Here is a 16,863-nt window from a genome sequence, read left to right as displayed (position 1 = left end):
TGTGCACAGTTGCATGCGTGGACGGAGCAGGAAACAGAAATGGAGATGAAAAGCTCCCTTGAAGGTGTAATTGGTCTGTGAGCACAGGTACGTCACTCCCTCCGCACACACACACACACACACACACGCGCACACACACACACGCACACACGCACACACACACACACACACACACACACACACACACACACACACACACGCACACAGAGAGGAGCCGAGACCCCCTACAGATAGGAGCATGCAGAGAGAAGGCAGTGACGGAAGCATGACGCAGCTGTGTGAGTCACACGCCAACGGTACTCGGAGACAGCGGGGGTGTGTGTCTATGGGAAGCCCTCTGGGTGTGTGTGTGTGTGTGTGTGTGTGCTCATGGGGGCATTACTTCTCTGCCACACGTCTGCTCCCCCCGCCGGTGACAGATGCCCCGCCGCCAGCTTAAATTGGTTGCACCGCACTTCCACGCTTTTAAAGGGGGTTCAGAGAGTGACGCACTCCCTGCAGTCACAACAGCACACACACGCGCACACACACACACACACACACACACACACACACACACACAGGTGAGTCAGGACAGCAGTGGAGCATCATCCATCTCATCAACTGTGTGCCCCTCTCTCCCCCCCCCCCCCCCCTCTCTCTCTCTCTCTCTCTCTCTCTCTCTCTCTCTCTCTCTCTCTCTCTCTCTCTCTCTCTCTCTCTCTCTCTCTCTCTCTCTCTCTCTCTCTCCCCATCCCTACGCTGCGGTTTGCTCATTGTCACAAATGGAGCAGAACAGACAGAGAGAGAGTGGGTGTGTTTACATGTTGCTCGGCAACTATGCCTCTGTTATCACAAGTGCGTCTGGCTGAGGTCTGATTATGGCAGGCTAGCCCCTGGGCAGCAGGACATTTTCGATATCCTCGTCAAATGAATGAATTTGAATGAATGTATGAGTTTGACTCATGCCTCTCCCTTCTCCCTGCTTATGTGAGTCAGGCGTATGCACAGATAGAGTAAGAGCCCTCGCTATAAGACACTCACTGACTGAGTTACGTGGAGAGCAGCAGCTAGTATTGAGACCAGCTAAGAAAACACGGATCCCAGCGCAACAGACATGGCCTCTCGTATTGCAGGCGTAAAGCACCTTTGCTCTGTTTAAACTATGTCAATTTCAGGGCTTATAACAGACCTCTACAGCCATGCCTACTTGCAGCATGTGTGGTCCGCTCGTGAGGTCACCTTGAACCCATGCAGTGGAGAAGTCATGCAATATGTGGTCGTTTCATTTAATGGACATTTCAGAAGCCTCCCTAAATGCACAACTGTTAAATCCATGGCCTCATTTCACTGACCCCAACAGGAGTATTTGGCAATACACTGTAAAAGTTTAAGACGTGCTTTATTTTTTTTTATCTCCCTGTTTTAGCACCAGACACTGGGGGCGGTGAGCCTTGAGTTGTGTAAGAGTGGCCGGTTTTTACCTCTCCTCTGGGAATGAATAAATAGTTGATAAGTCACATGGATAGAGCGAGAGTCTGTGTGTCTGTGTGTGTGTGTGTGTGTGTGTGCAAGGCAAAAGCGTGAGCTATAGGGGAGAGAGTTGAGGTGCACATTAAACTAATACTACAGATGGAGGGCAGGGCACTACACCATAGTGTGGAACTGAATGCATATACTGTATGCATGTATTGTACAGTATGTGTTAGTGGAGAACAGAACCATTGTTATGGTGAAGCACTTTGGTTATAAATGTGCTCTATAAATACAATTGCTTACTTACTAATAGCATTAAATTATAGCATTGCTGGATAAACAAATAGCGTGCGTGCAACCGAGGAGAAGTGCTTTAGAGTTGCTTTAATCCATTAATGGGAAAGTGGCCCCTGACATCCTACATTTCCGTGTGTACGTTTCCTACACCTCCATAGACACCCACTGATCCCACATTTCCGTGTGTACGTTTCCTACACCTCCATAGACACCCACCGATCCCACATCTCTGTGTGTACGTTTCCTACACCTCCATAGACACCCACCGATCCCACATCTCTGTGTGTACGTTTCCTACACCTCCAAAGACACCCAGCGATCCCACATCTCTGTGTGTACGTTTCCTACACCTCCATAGACACCCACCGATCCCACATCTCTGTGTGTACGTTTCCTACACCTCCAAAGACACCCAGCGATCCCACATCTCTGTGTGTACGTTTCCTACACCTCCATAGACACCCACCGATCCCACATCTCTGTGTGCACGTTTCCTACTCCTCCATAGACACCTACCGGGCACACGGCTGGGCGGGCGCCCCCACATCAGGCTCTGACACACCCTCAGTCTGCCGTGTCTGTCTGAGAGGGGTGTGGATGGCACATCTACTTTCTGGATGTTCACATTCACTTGAATCTCTGTGACCCGTGTCACTTCTTGGCAGCAGAGTGGACATGGACACATCAGAGTGAGTGAAGCAGGAAAAAGATGGGAACAGAGAGAGAAGGAGAGAGAGAGAGAGAGAGAGGGAGAGAGAGAGAGAGAGAGAGAGAAAGCAAGCGCATGCAAGAGGTGCCATGCATGTGTATGTTGATGCGTGTGTCCCATTCCCAGGTCACGCTGTGGACTGAAGTCTACCACATGTCCAAACTAGCAATGCAAAGCATGACAGGCCCTTCACAAACAACTACACACAATAACAACAACAGAAAAAAAAGCTAAACCCTCCATTTGGGTGGTGCTTGTTCTGCTTTGGTCATTCATGCGCAAACACTGTCTTTCATCTTAGCTTGAGTCTCACACTGTTTTGACAGCAAAGGTGTGTGTGTGTGTGTGTGTGTGTGTGTTGGGTTCCTTCAGATTTCTGCATGTTTTCTCCGAGTGATATTGGCCGTGGATGTATGCAGAGTGAGCTTGTTTAGATTTGACTCAGTGTGAGAGGAGTTGGCACAACTTTATTCCTGGACCTCTTCCAGGCCCAAGTAAGCTCTGCGCAACCTGGGGCCTACACAATGAAAAGCCAGCTACATAAACATGCGCTTTATTGACTGACAAAGAAAACGAAGGAGTTCACGGAAACACTATGATTTCTTTTATAGGTGCTGTTATAAAATAGTATCCTCCTCCTACCTGTCATCTCGGTTGAGGAGCTGAAATTTAATTATAGGCAGAAGGAACTGCTAATGGGTGAGCCAGCAATAATGATGACGAAGCCACCAGTATTTGTTTAAACAACTTCAGCTATACAATGATTTTCTTTACCCAACAGCGATGCGCATTTCATTATTCATATTTTCAAACAATAATCTGCAACATCTCTGTGCAAGGCACGTTGCAAAGCTTAAAGCAGAAGTACGCTGTGGGCTGTGTCATGTTACATAGTTCGACGGCTGATGCTGTAGATACGATGAGCATGTACTGTAAATGCCTTGTTTTAACAGCGGGGGGAAGCATCAGGCATTGAGCTGTGATGATGGTGGTGTGTGAGAAGAGAGGGATAGAGCTCTGAATTGATCAGAGCTTTAGACCTTTCCAACTTAGTCACAATTGCAGATCTTATGTAACCAACTGCCTAACATAGCACATGTAAATATATGATTATTTTTAGAGGCTACAAGATGTCTAATGTTATACAACACCTGTTATTTTCCCCTGAGTTGTGCCTGCACTGCCTGATATTAAAGGTTGTGGGCAGCCTGTTTTGTATGGTTACATTGCATTATGGGATGAATCATCAGCATGGTGACACAGCTGACGCCTATACACGTTTCTCATTATCAGTCTCTTCATCTGAGTGTGTCTGAGTGAGTGTGTGTTTGAGTGTGTGTGTGTGTGTGTGTGTGTGTGTGTGTGTGTGTGTGTGTGTTATGCATGCCTTTGTTTAAATATTGAGTGTGTGTGTGTGTGTGTGTGTGTGTGTGTGTGTGTGTGTGTGTGTGTGTGTGTGTGTGTGTGTGTATGTGTGATATGCATGCCTTTGTTTAAATATTGTGTGCGTGTGTGTGTGTGTGTGTGTGTGTGTGTGCACACCTTCACATAGATTTTTTTTCTGGTGTATGCATGTGAGTGTTTAAGAGCATGTGCGTGTGTGTCTGTATCTGCTTTTATCGTAAATGACCTGGGAGTGGTCAGTGATTCAGACGGTCGGTAACATTCTGAGGAGCGTCCGGGGCTCACGCTAATTCCTAAATGGAATGTCATTGAGTCAGACGGATTCTCATTGTCTTCCGTAGCTCGCACATGGCAGATATTACACGCCTCTGTTGTTATCACGCTGCCGTGATATTTCCTCTGACATTTCAGCTCATTCAGACCTGCCCGTCATCGCTGGTCAGTCTCTGATTAGTCAATCCCCCCATCCCCCACCCCCCCACCGATTTCCTCTCCTCCACCCACTGAGATATCGATATTAAAATCAGCACTAGGGGACGTGTGTGTAAAGAGGAAGTGACATCATCTACGGAGTCCCCCCTCCTTTGACCAGTGCGTGCTGCGTCGCCTGAGGCTGAGTGGCGAGCGGCTGGCTGCGTGGACTCGTGACGTGAGGGTGGAATGCTTTCAGGCTTGCTTACCGTCAGCCCTACGCTTGACCTTTCTGGCTTTTTGTCAGCACAGCTGAGTCACACTTCTCCGCACTCTCTCCTCACTCCCTCACCTTTTCTCTTTTTTCCTTCTTTACCCTCTCTCTCTCTCTCTCTCTCTCTCTCTTACACTCACTCTCCCTCTCTCTCAGGAGTTGGGCTACATCCAAATCTCTTATGCATTTTCTTGCTTTCAAACAATTTTCTAGAAGGGGGTGGATTAGGGTGAAATTCAACTAAGAATGGAACATTGTTATTGTTATCAGTATTGGGTTTGGTGAGACTTCCTCACATTGTTACAATTACACCCAAACGTGATGAACCCACAGCTGTTCAGTCCAACTTCTGGGATTAGGAGAGTGCCCATTTCTGATCCACACAGCACAGGGGATGGACTCGAGCACAGACTTGCCTTTTTCTTTGACATGTTTTCACGAATGCACATGAAGCATGCAAATGAGTTGAAACTCTCCCTCTGTCACTGTCTCTCTCTCTCTCTCCCTCTCTCTCTCTCTCTCTCTCTCTATCCCTCTCTTCCACCGTGGTGGCCTGCCTGTGCGTACGTGTTTGGGCTTCCATGCGTCATAGGAGCTCATTTGAAGCGGCACACACGGAAAGACTCATGCAACTCCCGTGCTCATTCGGACGGACTCGAACACAAACAGATGGCAACCACAGGCCAGGTCTCACCTTGTCAGGCACTCCTGTCAAAACAGTCCCCCACTGCCCTCAACCGACTTGAACAATCCCCTCATATTTCCTCAGCTTTACTTGAAAAGGGTCAATTTTGAAATGGATGCCTGCCAAGATACATTTTTTTCTGTCTTGTTACAGTGTGTCTTTTGTTAAAAAAAGGAAAGCTTTTTTCCTTGTTCTGCTGCTGGTGGTAAAGAAATGTAAAGATAACAGCAACAGTTTGGGCAAATCTTTCAGCAGCTTCCCCTGATGACAACTGTCAGTGTTAAACCATTTAGGAAGCAGCCGGATATGAGCCTCATTCAGGCCAGAACAGAAGCGGATACATTGCTACAGTCAGCAGCGGCCTGGGACTTGATGGCTCTAGCTCCGGTGCCTGACAACGTTACTTTTCAACCACAACATGTTAATAATGCAGTGTAAGTACCACAAGTACCAGTGGTCATGGATCTCATCAATGTTTCACTGACTCCATGGCTGGGAGCAGAACGTTGCTACACAATAGGATCTCTTAGGAACAAAGCTACCTGTGCAGATTGTGGGAACAAAGCCTCTTCACCAGAACACTTTTTTGTACATTCATTTGAATGTTACTCGTGCGTGGGTGCATGCGTGCGTGCATGCGTGCGTGCATGCGTGCGTATGTGAGTGTTTGTGTATGTGTGCATTTATGTGTGTGTATGTGTTTACATTTGTGGTTGTGTGTGTGTGTGTGTGTGTGTGTGTGTGTGAGATTAAGCCTGTATGAGTATGTGATCTGTCATACTCTCACACACATCACCTCACTTCACTTCACAAACGCTCACTCCTCTCGGCACTCGGCACACACCCAAAACAAATCGCCTACAGCAACCGTCTCACTTTGAAAAACGCTGACACCGACTCAAGGTGTACTGCCTTGCTCCCCAGGCTCAACCTGGGGGGGGTGGGGTGCCAGTGTCAACTCTCACTCAGAGTAAACAAAAGAGAACAGACATGACTAGCTATGATGACAGCACAGACACACTGTTGAATTCTCCCAATTCATTTTCACACAGATTCAGATGAGTGTCATGTAACAGAATCAGCTTGTGGTAGCGTTGTGACTTTTTTTTACTGTCAACATGCTAATCAGTCACATCAGTCAAAAAGCATTGTGTTCATGTGACAGCAGCCTGGGTCAAGAGCTGGGTTGGGTACTAGTTGTTTTGTTAGCTATGAGAGATATCACTGACACATACAGACCAAGGACTACTGGGAGCTATTTCAATAACAAGTCATAGACAACATAGACTTTCAGAACGACCACAAGCCCTTATTTCCCTAATTGCTTCTAGAATTCAATGCAAACAATCTGTGGGGGAAATCCATAGATATAAAGCTTTATATTATATATCTATGGGGAAATCTCTGAGGAAAATTGTGAAACTCTCAGTTCACCGAACATTCTAATCACATACAGTATTTGTGAGCGTACTCCTCAACCGTTTAAGCAGAATTGGTTGGCCATGAGTGCTGGCTGGACGGTGCAGCCCATATGGTGGTGGCTCTCAGAGGCCTGTTCGTAATTTATTGTTTGTTTCCAGTTAACTTAAGACTCACGGGGGGAAACAGTGCTGTAATGAGATAGGCCTCCTCGCAAGTAAAACAATGAGAGGGGTAATAAGTAAGTGGTGTCTGCCACTAATACCCTACTGCCCTTTGCCCTCAATCTTTTTTTGTGAAATAAAAAAGAGAAAGAAAAAAACAGCAGTGACCCCACCCTTTACGATACTATGTTGTCTGTCCGGCGTTGACCACCTGACACGAGTGACTGCTGAGTCCAGCTGAAATGAGGTCAGAGTGAGGCCAAAGATCCTTTTATTGCTCAATTCCTCTCCACTCTCTCAGCCCCTCAGTAATGACAAGCACCTGTGTTAATGATGTGTTCAGTGCCTCTGGTCATAATTCAGTTATTCTGGTTTTGGCGCCGGGAAGAGGTTCCATGGCTTCAATGGTAGTTTCATTTAGTTTTGATTTCTGACCTGATTATGCTGTCTATTTCCTGCCACGGACTCCAACACGATTTACATTTATTTTGTTGCTATTGTTATTAGCGGTCTGCTTTGAGGTAATCTCATGGGAATACTTCATTACATTAAAGGCCACGTCTCTACATCAAAGTGGATGCACGCTCTAGTTTTTTTGGCATGCTTCATTGCACGGGTTGTTATCTCTGCCAAAGAAAATGAGTTCCTGCCTACTCTGGTCCATTCTGGTAATGACTGCTGTTCATTCGAACTTTAGCTACAGGAAACAGAAACATAACCACACACAGACACAGACACAGGCACTCACACACACACACACACACACACACACATGCATGCACGCATGCACACACACACACGCACGCACACATGCACGCACACATGTACGCAGACACATTTACACATGTACACACGCATGCACACATGTTCACGCACACACACACACACACACACACACACACACACACGCATGTTCATACACCCACGTATGCACACATGTTCACACACATACACACGCATGCGCACACACGTACACACACACACAAGACACACACACACACACACACACACACACATAAAACGTTCGGCCTCAATCCCTCTCTTTCTCTCTCTCTCTCTCTCACTCTCACTCTCACACTCACACACCCATACATGGGCAACACTTCATTCTTTGTCACTTGCTCATCGGCAGGTCACCCATACATCCTCTGCCGCACTTCCTGGGAGGTGAGGAATAAGAACTCCCATGCAGATAAAGCCTTCGGTCTCGGAGGAGGGGTGGGTGCACGGACAGAGATAGCGAGACAAAGGCGGGCGGGGATAACATGCAAAGAAAAGAGACATTTCTGGCTCATTTGTGGGATAGCTGGAGCGATACGCACAGATGATACACATAGATTCCCCAGCGCTGCTGTAATGGAGAAGTTAAATACCAAATGCATTACAGTACACGCCTGCATCCGTGGGTCTGAAGGGGAGCAGAGAGGAACCAGGAATGTTAGCCACTCTTACTGTAAACCCATCTATGCTGAAAGCAAACAGTGACACATCATGTTGAGATTCGCGCTCCAGACCGCCCTACAGTAAAGTGGAATTACAATCCATGTCTCCCCGGCCCACTTCAAGCAACACATTATCACATGCTCACAAAGCATGAACGCTCTTGTTAAATGTTTATGGTGGGTGTACGTTAAATAATGCTACACATTACATTGTGTTTCGCGCTAAGGGGCCTACATCCACATTATTTTTTCATGTAAACATGTTAAAGCCATTAGCCGCAGATGTCTCAAGCATGGAGTAATATCAAGTGAACACTTAATTAATTTACGTTATGCATCACTCATAATTGTACAAATTCATTATGTGAATCATTGTGTCAAGTGTCTCCAGGTATCTCACTACACTACATCAACAAAAAGTGAAAACATACTGTAGATGAGTGCTTTGAACCGTAGATGAGTGCTTTAAACCTTTCAACCAAGTCTTTGCCCTGGCTTTTCCTGCCTCCTATTTTTGACCATGCTTATGGCCTGCATGGCACCAAGCACAACCCCCCCAGCTTAAAGGATTCAAAACACTAACCTTCTCCACTGGATACCTTGTGTTTGTTGCCAGCTATTCTGATGAGCTCATATTGACCAAACTCCATGGTTGTCTCATTACCCCTCCTCAGAGTCACTGTCTTCCAGGTTCTCTCTGCCACATGTAGGGCTTAATGGTGTTTACTTTGGACCTGCAAGTAGCAATACCATCTCTCTCTCTCTCTCTCTCTCTCTCTCTCTCTCTCCTCTGTCTCTCTCTCTATCTCTCTCTCCCCCCCCCCTCTCTCTGTCTCTCTTTCTATTTCTCTTCCTCTGTGTTGGTCTTGGACTTGAGTGGCTGTCCGCAGATGCTGTCGATTAATGGTCACTACGTGTTGACTGAGGGGCTCCAGCTGATGCGGTTGGTTCTCGGAAATGCTCAAGCTGCGCCACGACGTGTTTGGACTGCCCCCGCTGCCTTCCCGAGGCTTCCAGGGAAGAAGTCACCGCTCGCCTTGCGTCACGCCACGCTGGCTCTGTTCTGTTCGGCTCTCTTCTTCTGACTCATCTGACAGGCCGACGACGGCGCACAAAAAAAGTGTGTTATAGCCGCGCGGCGCATCCGAAGCAGCACCCTGCCAATTCTGACTGCGGTGTTCAACGGCAGAGAATGATGAGCTTTCGGGGTATTTAATATCCAGGCGCCATTGTGAGCTGCAGGCCTTGGCGTCCTAGTGCCGTTGTCTCCAGTTAATGAGCCTCTCCTGACATGTCTATTAGGTGCGTGTCTTGGGTGAGCTGGCCTGCCACCCACTCGCTGGCATCCAGTCGGCCTGGCTCAGTCTGGAGGCAACGGTGCACTCAGACAAGAAGCTGTGAAGGGCTCTCGAGGGAGACGGCGCAGCCTGGGGTCCGCTGCCGACCGGAGGAGCTCAATCAATGCTTGCGGCATTCACTGAGGACAGATCACATGAGCTTTTCTAATCAATCTGCCTCTGCCTGGCTCTCTCTGCTTTGGGTCTCTTGGTCTGCCTTTTGTCTCTCTTACTCTCCTTCCACACACAAAACTAACTCTTATTTCACTCTCTCTCTCTCTCTCTCTCTCTCTCTCTCTCTCTCTCTCTCTCTCTCTCTCTCTCTCTCCGTCTGTCTGTTAGTTGATTAATACGATGGTAGGCTACAGTTTTTCACAATTGCCAAAACACTACACTCCATTCTCTAAACTAAATTCTCAGTTGCCTGAACACATTTCTTGAATCGATGCCCCTTTTGGCAAAACCTTAAACCGTTTTCCCATGTAAAACACATTTTGAATCAGTTTGCAAAACTCTAAACACATTCTCATGCAATAAGACACATTTTGTCACACCTGTGATGCACTTGTGAGGACCATAATGGTAACCACACGTGGCTAAAGGTAAACACAAATAGAGACGTTGTACGCTAAACACGACTCAAAATTGATCACACTTGTTTTCAAATGATGTGACACTATAAACTAGTTCAGAATGTAAACAGGTTGCTGAAAAGTGCAGGTTCATGACAACAATGAACAAACACTATCAGTGAGGCAATCAGAGTACATTGTGGGATGTAGACTACAATGTGTGTGTGTGTGTGTGTGTTGGTGGGGGGGGGGGATATTGATGTCTATCAATCAAGTGATTTCAGCTTTTAGGGAATTGCTATTCAAGTGCATCAATGTGCAGCATATAACATGAGAGAGGGAGAAGAGTGTGTCACAGTAGCTTTGCTGTCCCCCCTTTTAGAGCTGGCCAGGTGCCAGTGGGATCTACCTTTGGGGAGAAGCTAAATTTGACTCTGGCACACACAGCTCTAATAATCAACAGCATAAAAACAACAATTAACTCTGCCTCTGTCTGCCTCTCAACACAGCCTACTCCCACGAGAAGGGACTTAGAGCGGGACCAGAGAAGGAGCAATGGGCTAGCACGTCCCAGCGCTGTCTCTCTCTCTCTCTCTCTCTCTCTCTCTCTCTCTCTCTCTCTCTCTCTCTCTCTCTCTCTCTCTTCTCTCTCTCTCTCTCTCTCTCTCTCTCTCTCTCTCTCTCTCTCTCTCTCTCTCTCTCTCTCCCCCCCTGTCTTTTATTGTTTGCTCTCCCACTCTCCCTCTCACGCATATATAGGCACACACACACACACACACACACACACACACACACAGTATACACAGATGCGAACACACATGCATGTACACTACACTGCCCCAAGAAAACATTATCTCCACTCTGGGGTCCAACCCCCGACTCCAGAGTCACTGCACAAACAAGTCCTTGAACAACAGGAGACCTCATACTGGAACCATAACACACCCATGCACACAAATGCTGTTGAACACCCACCCTTGACATGATATATAGTGCAAAAACAGACAAGGTTCAGTTAAGGCATAACACAAGCCATCCCCTGTCTGAACTTCAGTTCATCACAGGTCAAAAAAACGACACCACATTTCCCATTTAACTTATTCCACAAGTTTAGCCTTAGAGACTGATATTATCTTCCAAATCAAGCTGCTGAGAAAAGGCGATTTGTGGTCAGCTTTCCCAGACAGAGCATCAGTGTGTTTTGATGGATGATTGTGCGTGTTGTAAACCACCTGTGAACTAGCTCCAGCTGCTGACGCTTAGATATAGCCTGATAAAGCAATCTGCACCATGGCCAATCTACTGTGCAAGTTCAAACCTGATATTCTCTCAGATGCTGGCTCTGAAAGGGCATTACTGATGCGCTGAATTACTTTCTTTCTTTAACAGAAAATAATGAGTTTATCATGTGTGGTGAAAGTAAAAGCACAAAGGCAATATTTAATGCTTCAGATGCAACACAGTGAATAGTTATCAGTGGACTATATGGCACAGCCAAAACACTGATACTCCCTTAGCTTGCCGCCTCACAGCATACTGTCCACTGACAACATGCGGTCTCGCGTGGCACTGAACCAACACTAGACGCGTAAAACCAGCAGGGTTAAAAAATCACACGCTCTAATGGCACCCTGAGTGACAACAAACTGTGCATGTCACCTCCCCTCGGCCGGCAATACTCCTTTAATGGTGAGTGAGCTGTAGGAGGTGGAGTGGGGGAAGGCCACTGGAAAAGAAACCGCCCTATTGGCTGTAATTAAAGGGCCGTCCGTCGTCCATGGTTTCTGAGGGCTCGGGCCTCTGGACGACCCTGAATGGGGCTTGTGGGGGTGGACTGGGGTGTGCTGGTCTGGGGGGGTGGAGTGAGGTGGGGGTAGACCATCTGCTCCTCTTCGCGGTTCATTAGCCATGTTCCTGGGTACGGGCAGTGTGCCCTGACATCAACAGGTACAAAAGGACCTTGTCCACCCCAGTGTGGAGATAGATGTCACATTACTTTATGAAATCCGCTATTATGGGAGGGCAACACCTTCCTCTCTACCCCCATCATTTCAAGCTCAAGCAGGGGGGGCACTGAATATTTAATGGGGCTATTTTCTGCTGAATAACTGTTGATGAGAGTTGTTTGCTTGTTGTTATGTTTTGGAAATGAGTCGGATGTTTTGTTTCACCCTCTTACCTTCCTAAAAGACCGTAGGTGTACTGAGAGTCCGCCAGCAGTAATGCGATCTCTTCCTTCCTCATTGATATTGCACACTCTTCCAGCGCCTGAAACAAAGTAGGGCACCTTAGTCCAAAATGTCCCGCTGAGTTTCAATGCACCAGTATGTAGTTTATGTTGACAAAATGAAATACATTCTCAATATGCACTCACAAAAAGTTAGGGATACAGTAGGCTATCGGGTAAAATGGTATGTTTCAGTTCAGAAAGTACTAGAACAAGAACTGTTGGACATGCACATTCACAAGTTTAGAGAAGGTCATATTAAGTCCTCCTGTAAAGGTTATAGTGGATTTTCGATTCATCCTGAAATTTCACATTTTTTAAAATTATTATTATGTCTGTGTACATACAGTAATTTCCTGCATATAAGCCGCATTGTGTATAACCCGCAGGGCAGTGTTTTATGCAAGTTAAAAGAAACAAAACCATATTAACACCATATTAACTGCCCCCTGTATTACAGTTTTTTCCAATCGTTAACACACAATTTTGAAAACGGGGCTCTTTTTGTCTAAACACATCACACAATTAACCAAACACAACACCCAATCAGCAGAACATAACAGATTGCTAGCAAAATGAAATATTTCTGTCAAAACAATAAACACATTGATAAAACCTTATACTGTTCTCATATCACTAACACATTCTTCGAATGATTCCACACTGTCGCTATCTTATACACACCAACACAATAAATTCAAAACACATCTGTAAAAACCCTCTTCCAATATATGGATCTTATTCAGACATATTGTTTGAGAGCATTAGGATCATTTAGATGACAAAAATATTTTGATGAACCCTCATCAAGCAATGCACAAAACTGATGCTGCAGACAATATTTCTTTCTTTCACTGTACCATATGTTCAGTTACAGTTACAGTGACAAGTCAATCAACAGAAAATGGCAAAATTATAGTTCTTACTTCTTACTACTGTAAGGTGTAGAAAAATAAAAAAATTGTACACAAATAAAAAGTACTGTACACTTACAGTCACTGAAGAAAAACTAAAGCAACAATGCAAACAAACAACAATACGTAATACTCTAATCATCTCTCCGTCTAGCTGGATCAAGCCATAAGAGTTCATCCACATCACAGGCTATGGGTGCCTCTCATTTGGGCTTTTATACATCCTCCCTCGCTCCTTGGGCCTCGATCCTCACTGATCGACATAAAGAATAATGGGGCGAAAACTATGGGATAGTCTATCCAGTGTTAGTTATAGATCAGTGGGAACGTCCCTCGAGGATCGAGCATAACACACCTGAGTGCTGTGTTTTCAATTTTGCACAAGTGTGCTTACTCACCTGGTGGATGTGATTATTCAATTTGTTCATTAGTGTGGTCATTGGCAAGCCAGGGCTTTGTAATGAGAAGGAAGTACCTAACAATCTTTATCTGTGTCTAAGGTGTGAAAATGTGTTTTACGTTTTGACATTCACTGTGTGTAATGTTTCGCAAAAAGTGTGAAGCTGAATTTGTGCTTACTGTTGTACTACTCTGCGCAGGTGTTTTGCTTCTTAAGTGTTAAGTATTGTTAACTGTCTGATAACCTTAATTTTAGTGTGTATACGATTGGAAAAAACTGTAACCTCATAGCTGAAGAAATTTTGCAAAATCAATGTATAAGCCGCGGCTAATAGTCGGGAAATTACGGTACATTTATCTGCACAACCTGCAACATTATGACCCTCTGACACACACACACACACACACACACACACACAAAACACGTCCACTGTCTTTTGAACAGATATGGTCATAGCATAGCACGTGCAAACCTGTCTCTCCAGTTTTAAAAGCCAAACCAAAATACGTCAACAACTGCATTCAATTGAAATGCTTGAACAGCATAAAAATAATAAAAATGGAACCATGCCATCCTCATACGCATTCTCTACTCTGTCCTGGGACACATTTGTGTGTCACTTGTGGTTGTGGTTGTGTTGTACTGTGCGCTCCCCATCCCCAACGGACAATCTGATCTTAGTGAGCAGGTGTATGCTGATCACGCTCAGGTACACCTGCCCCCGACATGCCCTACCTTCCCCTTCCCTGCCCTGTCTCAGGTGCTGCTGTGGTTGCCCCCAGTAACTCCTCACCTGGTTGACGTCCCCTTCTCCGATGACAAACACCAGCTTGGAGTCCTTCTCCACCACCATGCGATCCTCCAGGACGCCCTGCATTCGGAGCGTGACCTCCTGACCCCAGGCTGGGCCCTGGGCCTCGTCCACGCCGGCCTCCAGGACCTTCTTCCTCAGCAGTCGGTCATCTGTGGATGGCAAACAGACCAAGCGGGGGAGCGTCGGGTGGAGAAGGGGAGGAATGGGAGGAGAAAGGAGGGGGTTAATCTACTTGTTGTTGAGGAACAGGCCCTTGGGTTTGTCTGGGAAGAGAAGCCTCCTTAGCAGTGGGGACAGAAGGCAGTTGCTCGCTCGCTCTCTCTCTCTCTCTCTCTCTCTCTCTCTCTCTCTCTCTCTCTCTTCGTGTCAGCTTACCGTAAAGCACACACAGCCACACACACACACACAGTGCGGTGGGGCAGATTGTTTACACGCTATGTTGTTTTTCTCTAGTTTGGTTATCTTTGTGTGGGTTTTGTTGATAACTTGTCACTCTAACCTCTCAGCCTCATCTGTTAATGTTATTAATGAGCTCATTTGTTAGCAATATGCACAATTAGATTCAATGTACTGCATTTGTTGTGAATAAACTGTAGGCATTGTATAATTTTTGACAAACTTTAAACTATTCCAGTAAAGTAACTGACATATAGTAGGTGCCCATTTGCCTACCTGTAATGTTGATCCAATCTTGGGCCGAGAACAGCTCCTCAAAGCTGGATGAGGTCCATTCCTCTGTCTCGTAGTCTGGAAACAGGTTCTCCACTGAGCTGTCCCTCTTCTCTTCGGGCTCTGTCTCCGAGGGGTCTCGAAACCGGACGGTCTTCATGAAGCTGGACGTCTTCCTCATCTTCCGCTGCTCCTCTGTGGGCACCTCCTCGCCCTCCTCGCCCTCCTCGGAGGCAGGGCACGCGGCACCCCCGTTGGCCTCCTCCATGCCACCGCCACCGCCATCTTGTCTGTCGCCCGCGCTCTCCAGGGCCTGCTCTTCCTTTTCTCTTTCGTCTTCCTCCTTCTCCTCCTCTGCCTCATCAGCGCCTGTCTTGCAGTGGCTCTCCGCTTTCTCCTTGTCCACCTGCTCTCCTGCGTCCATCTCCATCCCCATCCCCACCTCCTCCTCTTCGTCCTCCTCCTCTTCTTCTTCACCCTCCTCCTCCTCCTCCTCCTCCTCTTCGTCCTCTTCCTCCTCCTCCTCCCCTGCTTCTCCCTCTTCGACAGGGCTCTCCTCCAAGCCTGGGCCCAGGGCGGGCTCTGTCGGTGTGGGTTTCTCCGAGGAGTCCATTCCCTTGGCCTCGGTCACCCCTTCCGGTTCAGGTTCCATCTCATGACACGGAGCAGAGGACTCCATCTATGGAGTCTCCCCGTAGCTCACTGGCAGAGCTCCGCTGCTCTCCACAGCTGACCGACCCGACGCCAAGTGACCGCGCGGCGAACCAGCTGACCCGGTAAACTAGCGTCGTGAAGACCCTCCCTCCGACAGCAACAGCCTGTAGTGACTCCTAAACCCCTTCATCCACATGGACTCGCACAGAGCTGAAGTTGGAGGGCATCGCCAACTTGCACGAATCCCCAGCTACACCGATTGTGAAAAGCCGCGGGGGTAGAGGACGCGTAGGTTAATCCAGGTTCGCGGACCAGGCGGAGAACAGACGGCCACACCTTTCAATTTCAGTTATCCCTTCATCCTTTGACTAAGACTGTGTGTGTGTGTGTGTGTGCGCGCGTGTGTGTGCCCGATAGAAACAGAAAGTGACGAGAAATGGTCAATGTATGAAAACTATACTGCGCAGCTCGCTCCGTCCGCAGGGTTGTGCAGCGGTAATCTGAGGGATTAGAAGAGCAAAATCTAATCTGCTAGAATGTCCCTAAGCTTCTTAATGACTTCATCGCGCAGGCCCATGACGGCGTCCCCGTGAGCGCCGTCCACCAATAGGATCTCAGAGATGGCTGTACTCTGGACTAGGCTCGCCCAGTTTGGTTTGAGAGCGATTGGATTTGTCAGTGCCTCACTTCTTAATGTCTGAGGAAAGTGTTCAGTAGGAGGAGGTTGTCTACCTCATCATGTCCCAGTGACCTACAGTACAGTAGCCTATACTGTATGTGTAGGCTTACTTACTAATGTGTTGATTATGGACCTTCTCAAGTGTTTCTGTAGCACCCACTGTGTTCTATGTGATATGTCATAATTTAATAAATATAGTTCTATTATGATTCAACAAGACTTCAGTGTAATTCTGACAACAAATATTTGATAAATAAAGAAATGACTACAGAATTAACCAGAGTGAATTGATGACCCCAAAACCACTAGCCTACATTAACAACAGACAGACACACAC

The 16,863-nt window shown here is 46.9% G+C and overlaps 1 protein-coding gene across 1 annotated transcript in view; it reads right to left on the bottom strand.

Annotated features, from left to right (window-relative positions):
- Window positions 1–15,629, bottom strand: part of fkbp16 (FKBP prolyl isomerase 16) — a 34,581-nt gene extending 18,952 nt beyond the window's left edge. The window contains exons 1-3 of the mRNA XM_062547939.1: window positions 15,197–15,629; window positions 14,504–14,673; window positions 12,349–12,437 (exon numbers count right to left, since the gene is read on the bottom strand). Of these exons, the coding sequence (XP_062403923.1) occupies window positions 12,349–12,437; window positions 14,504–14,673; window positions 15,197–15,629 (692 nt within the window). The remainder of the gene's footprint in view (window positions 1–12,348; window positions 12,438–14,503; window positions 14,674–15,196) is intronic.
- Window positions 15,630–16,863: the final 1,234 nt, after the last annotated feature.

This window comes from Sardina pilchardus, chromosome 10, assembly GCF_963854185.1.
Source record: "Sardina pilchardus chromosome 10, fSarPil1.1, whole genome shotgun sequence".
Lineage (NCBI taxonomy): Eukaryota > Metazoa > Chordata > Actinopteri > Clupeiformes > Clupeidae > Sardina > Sardina pilchardus.
This window is presented reverse-complemented; position numbering and strand designations above follow the sequence as displayed.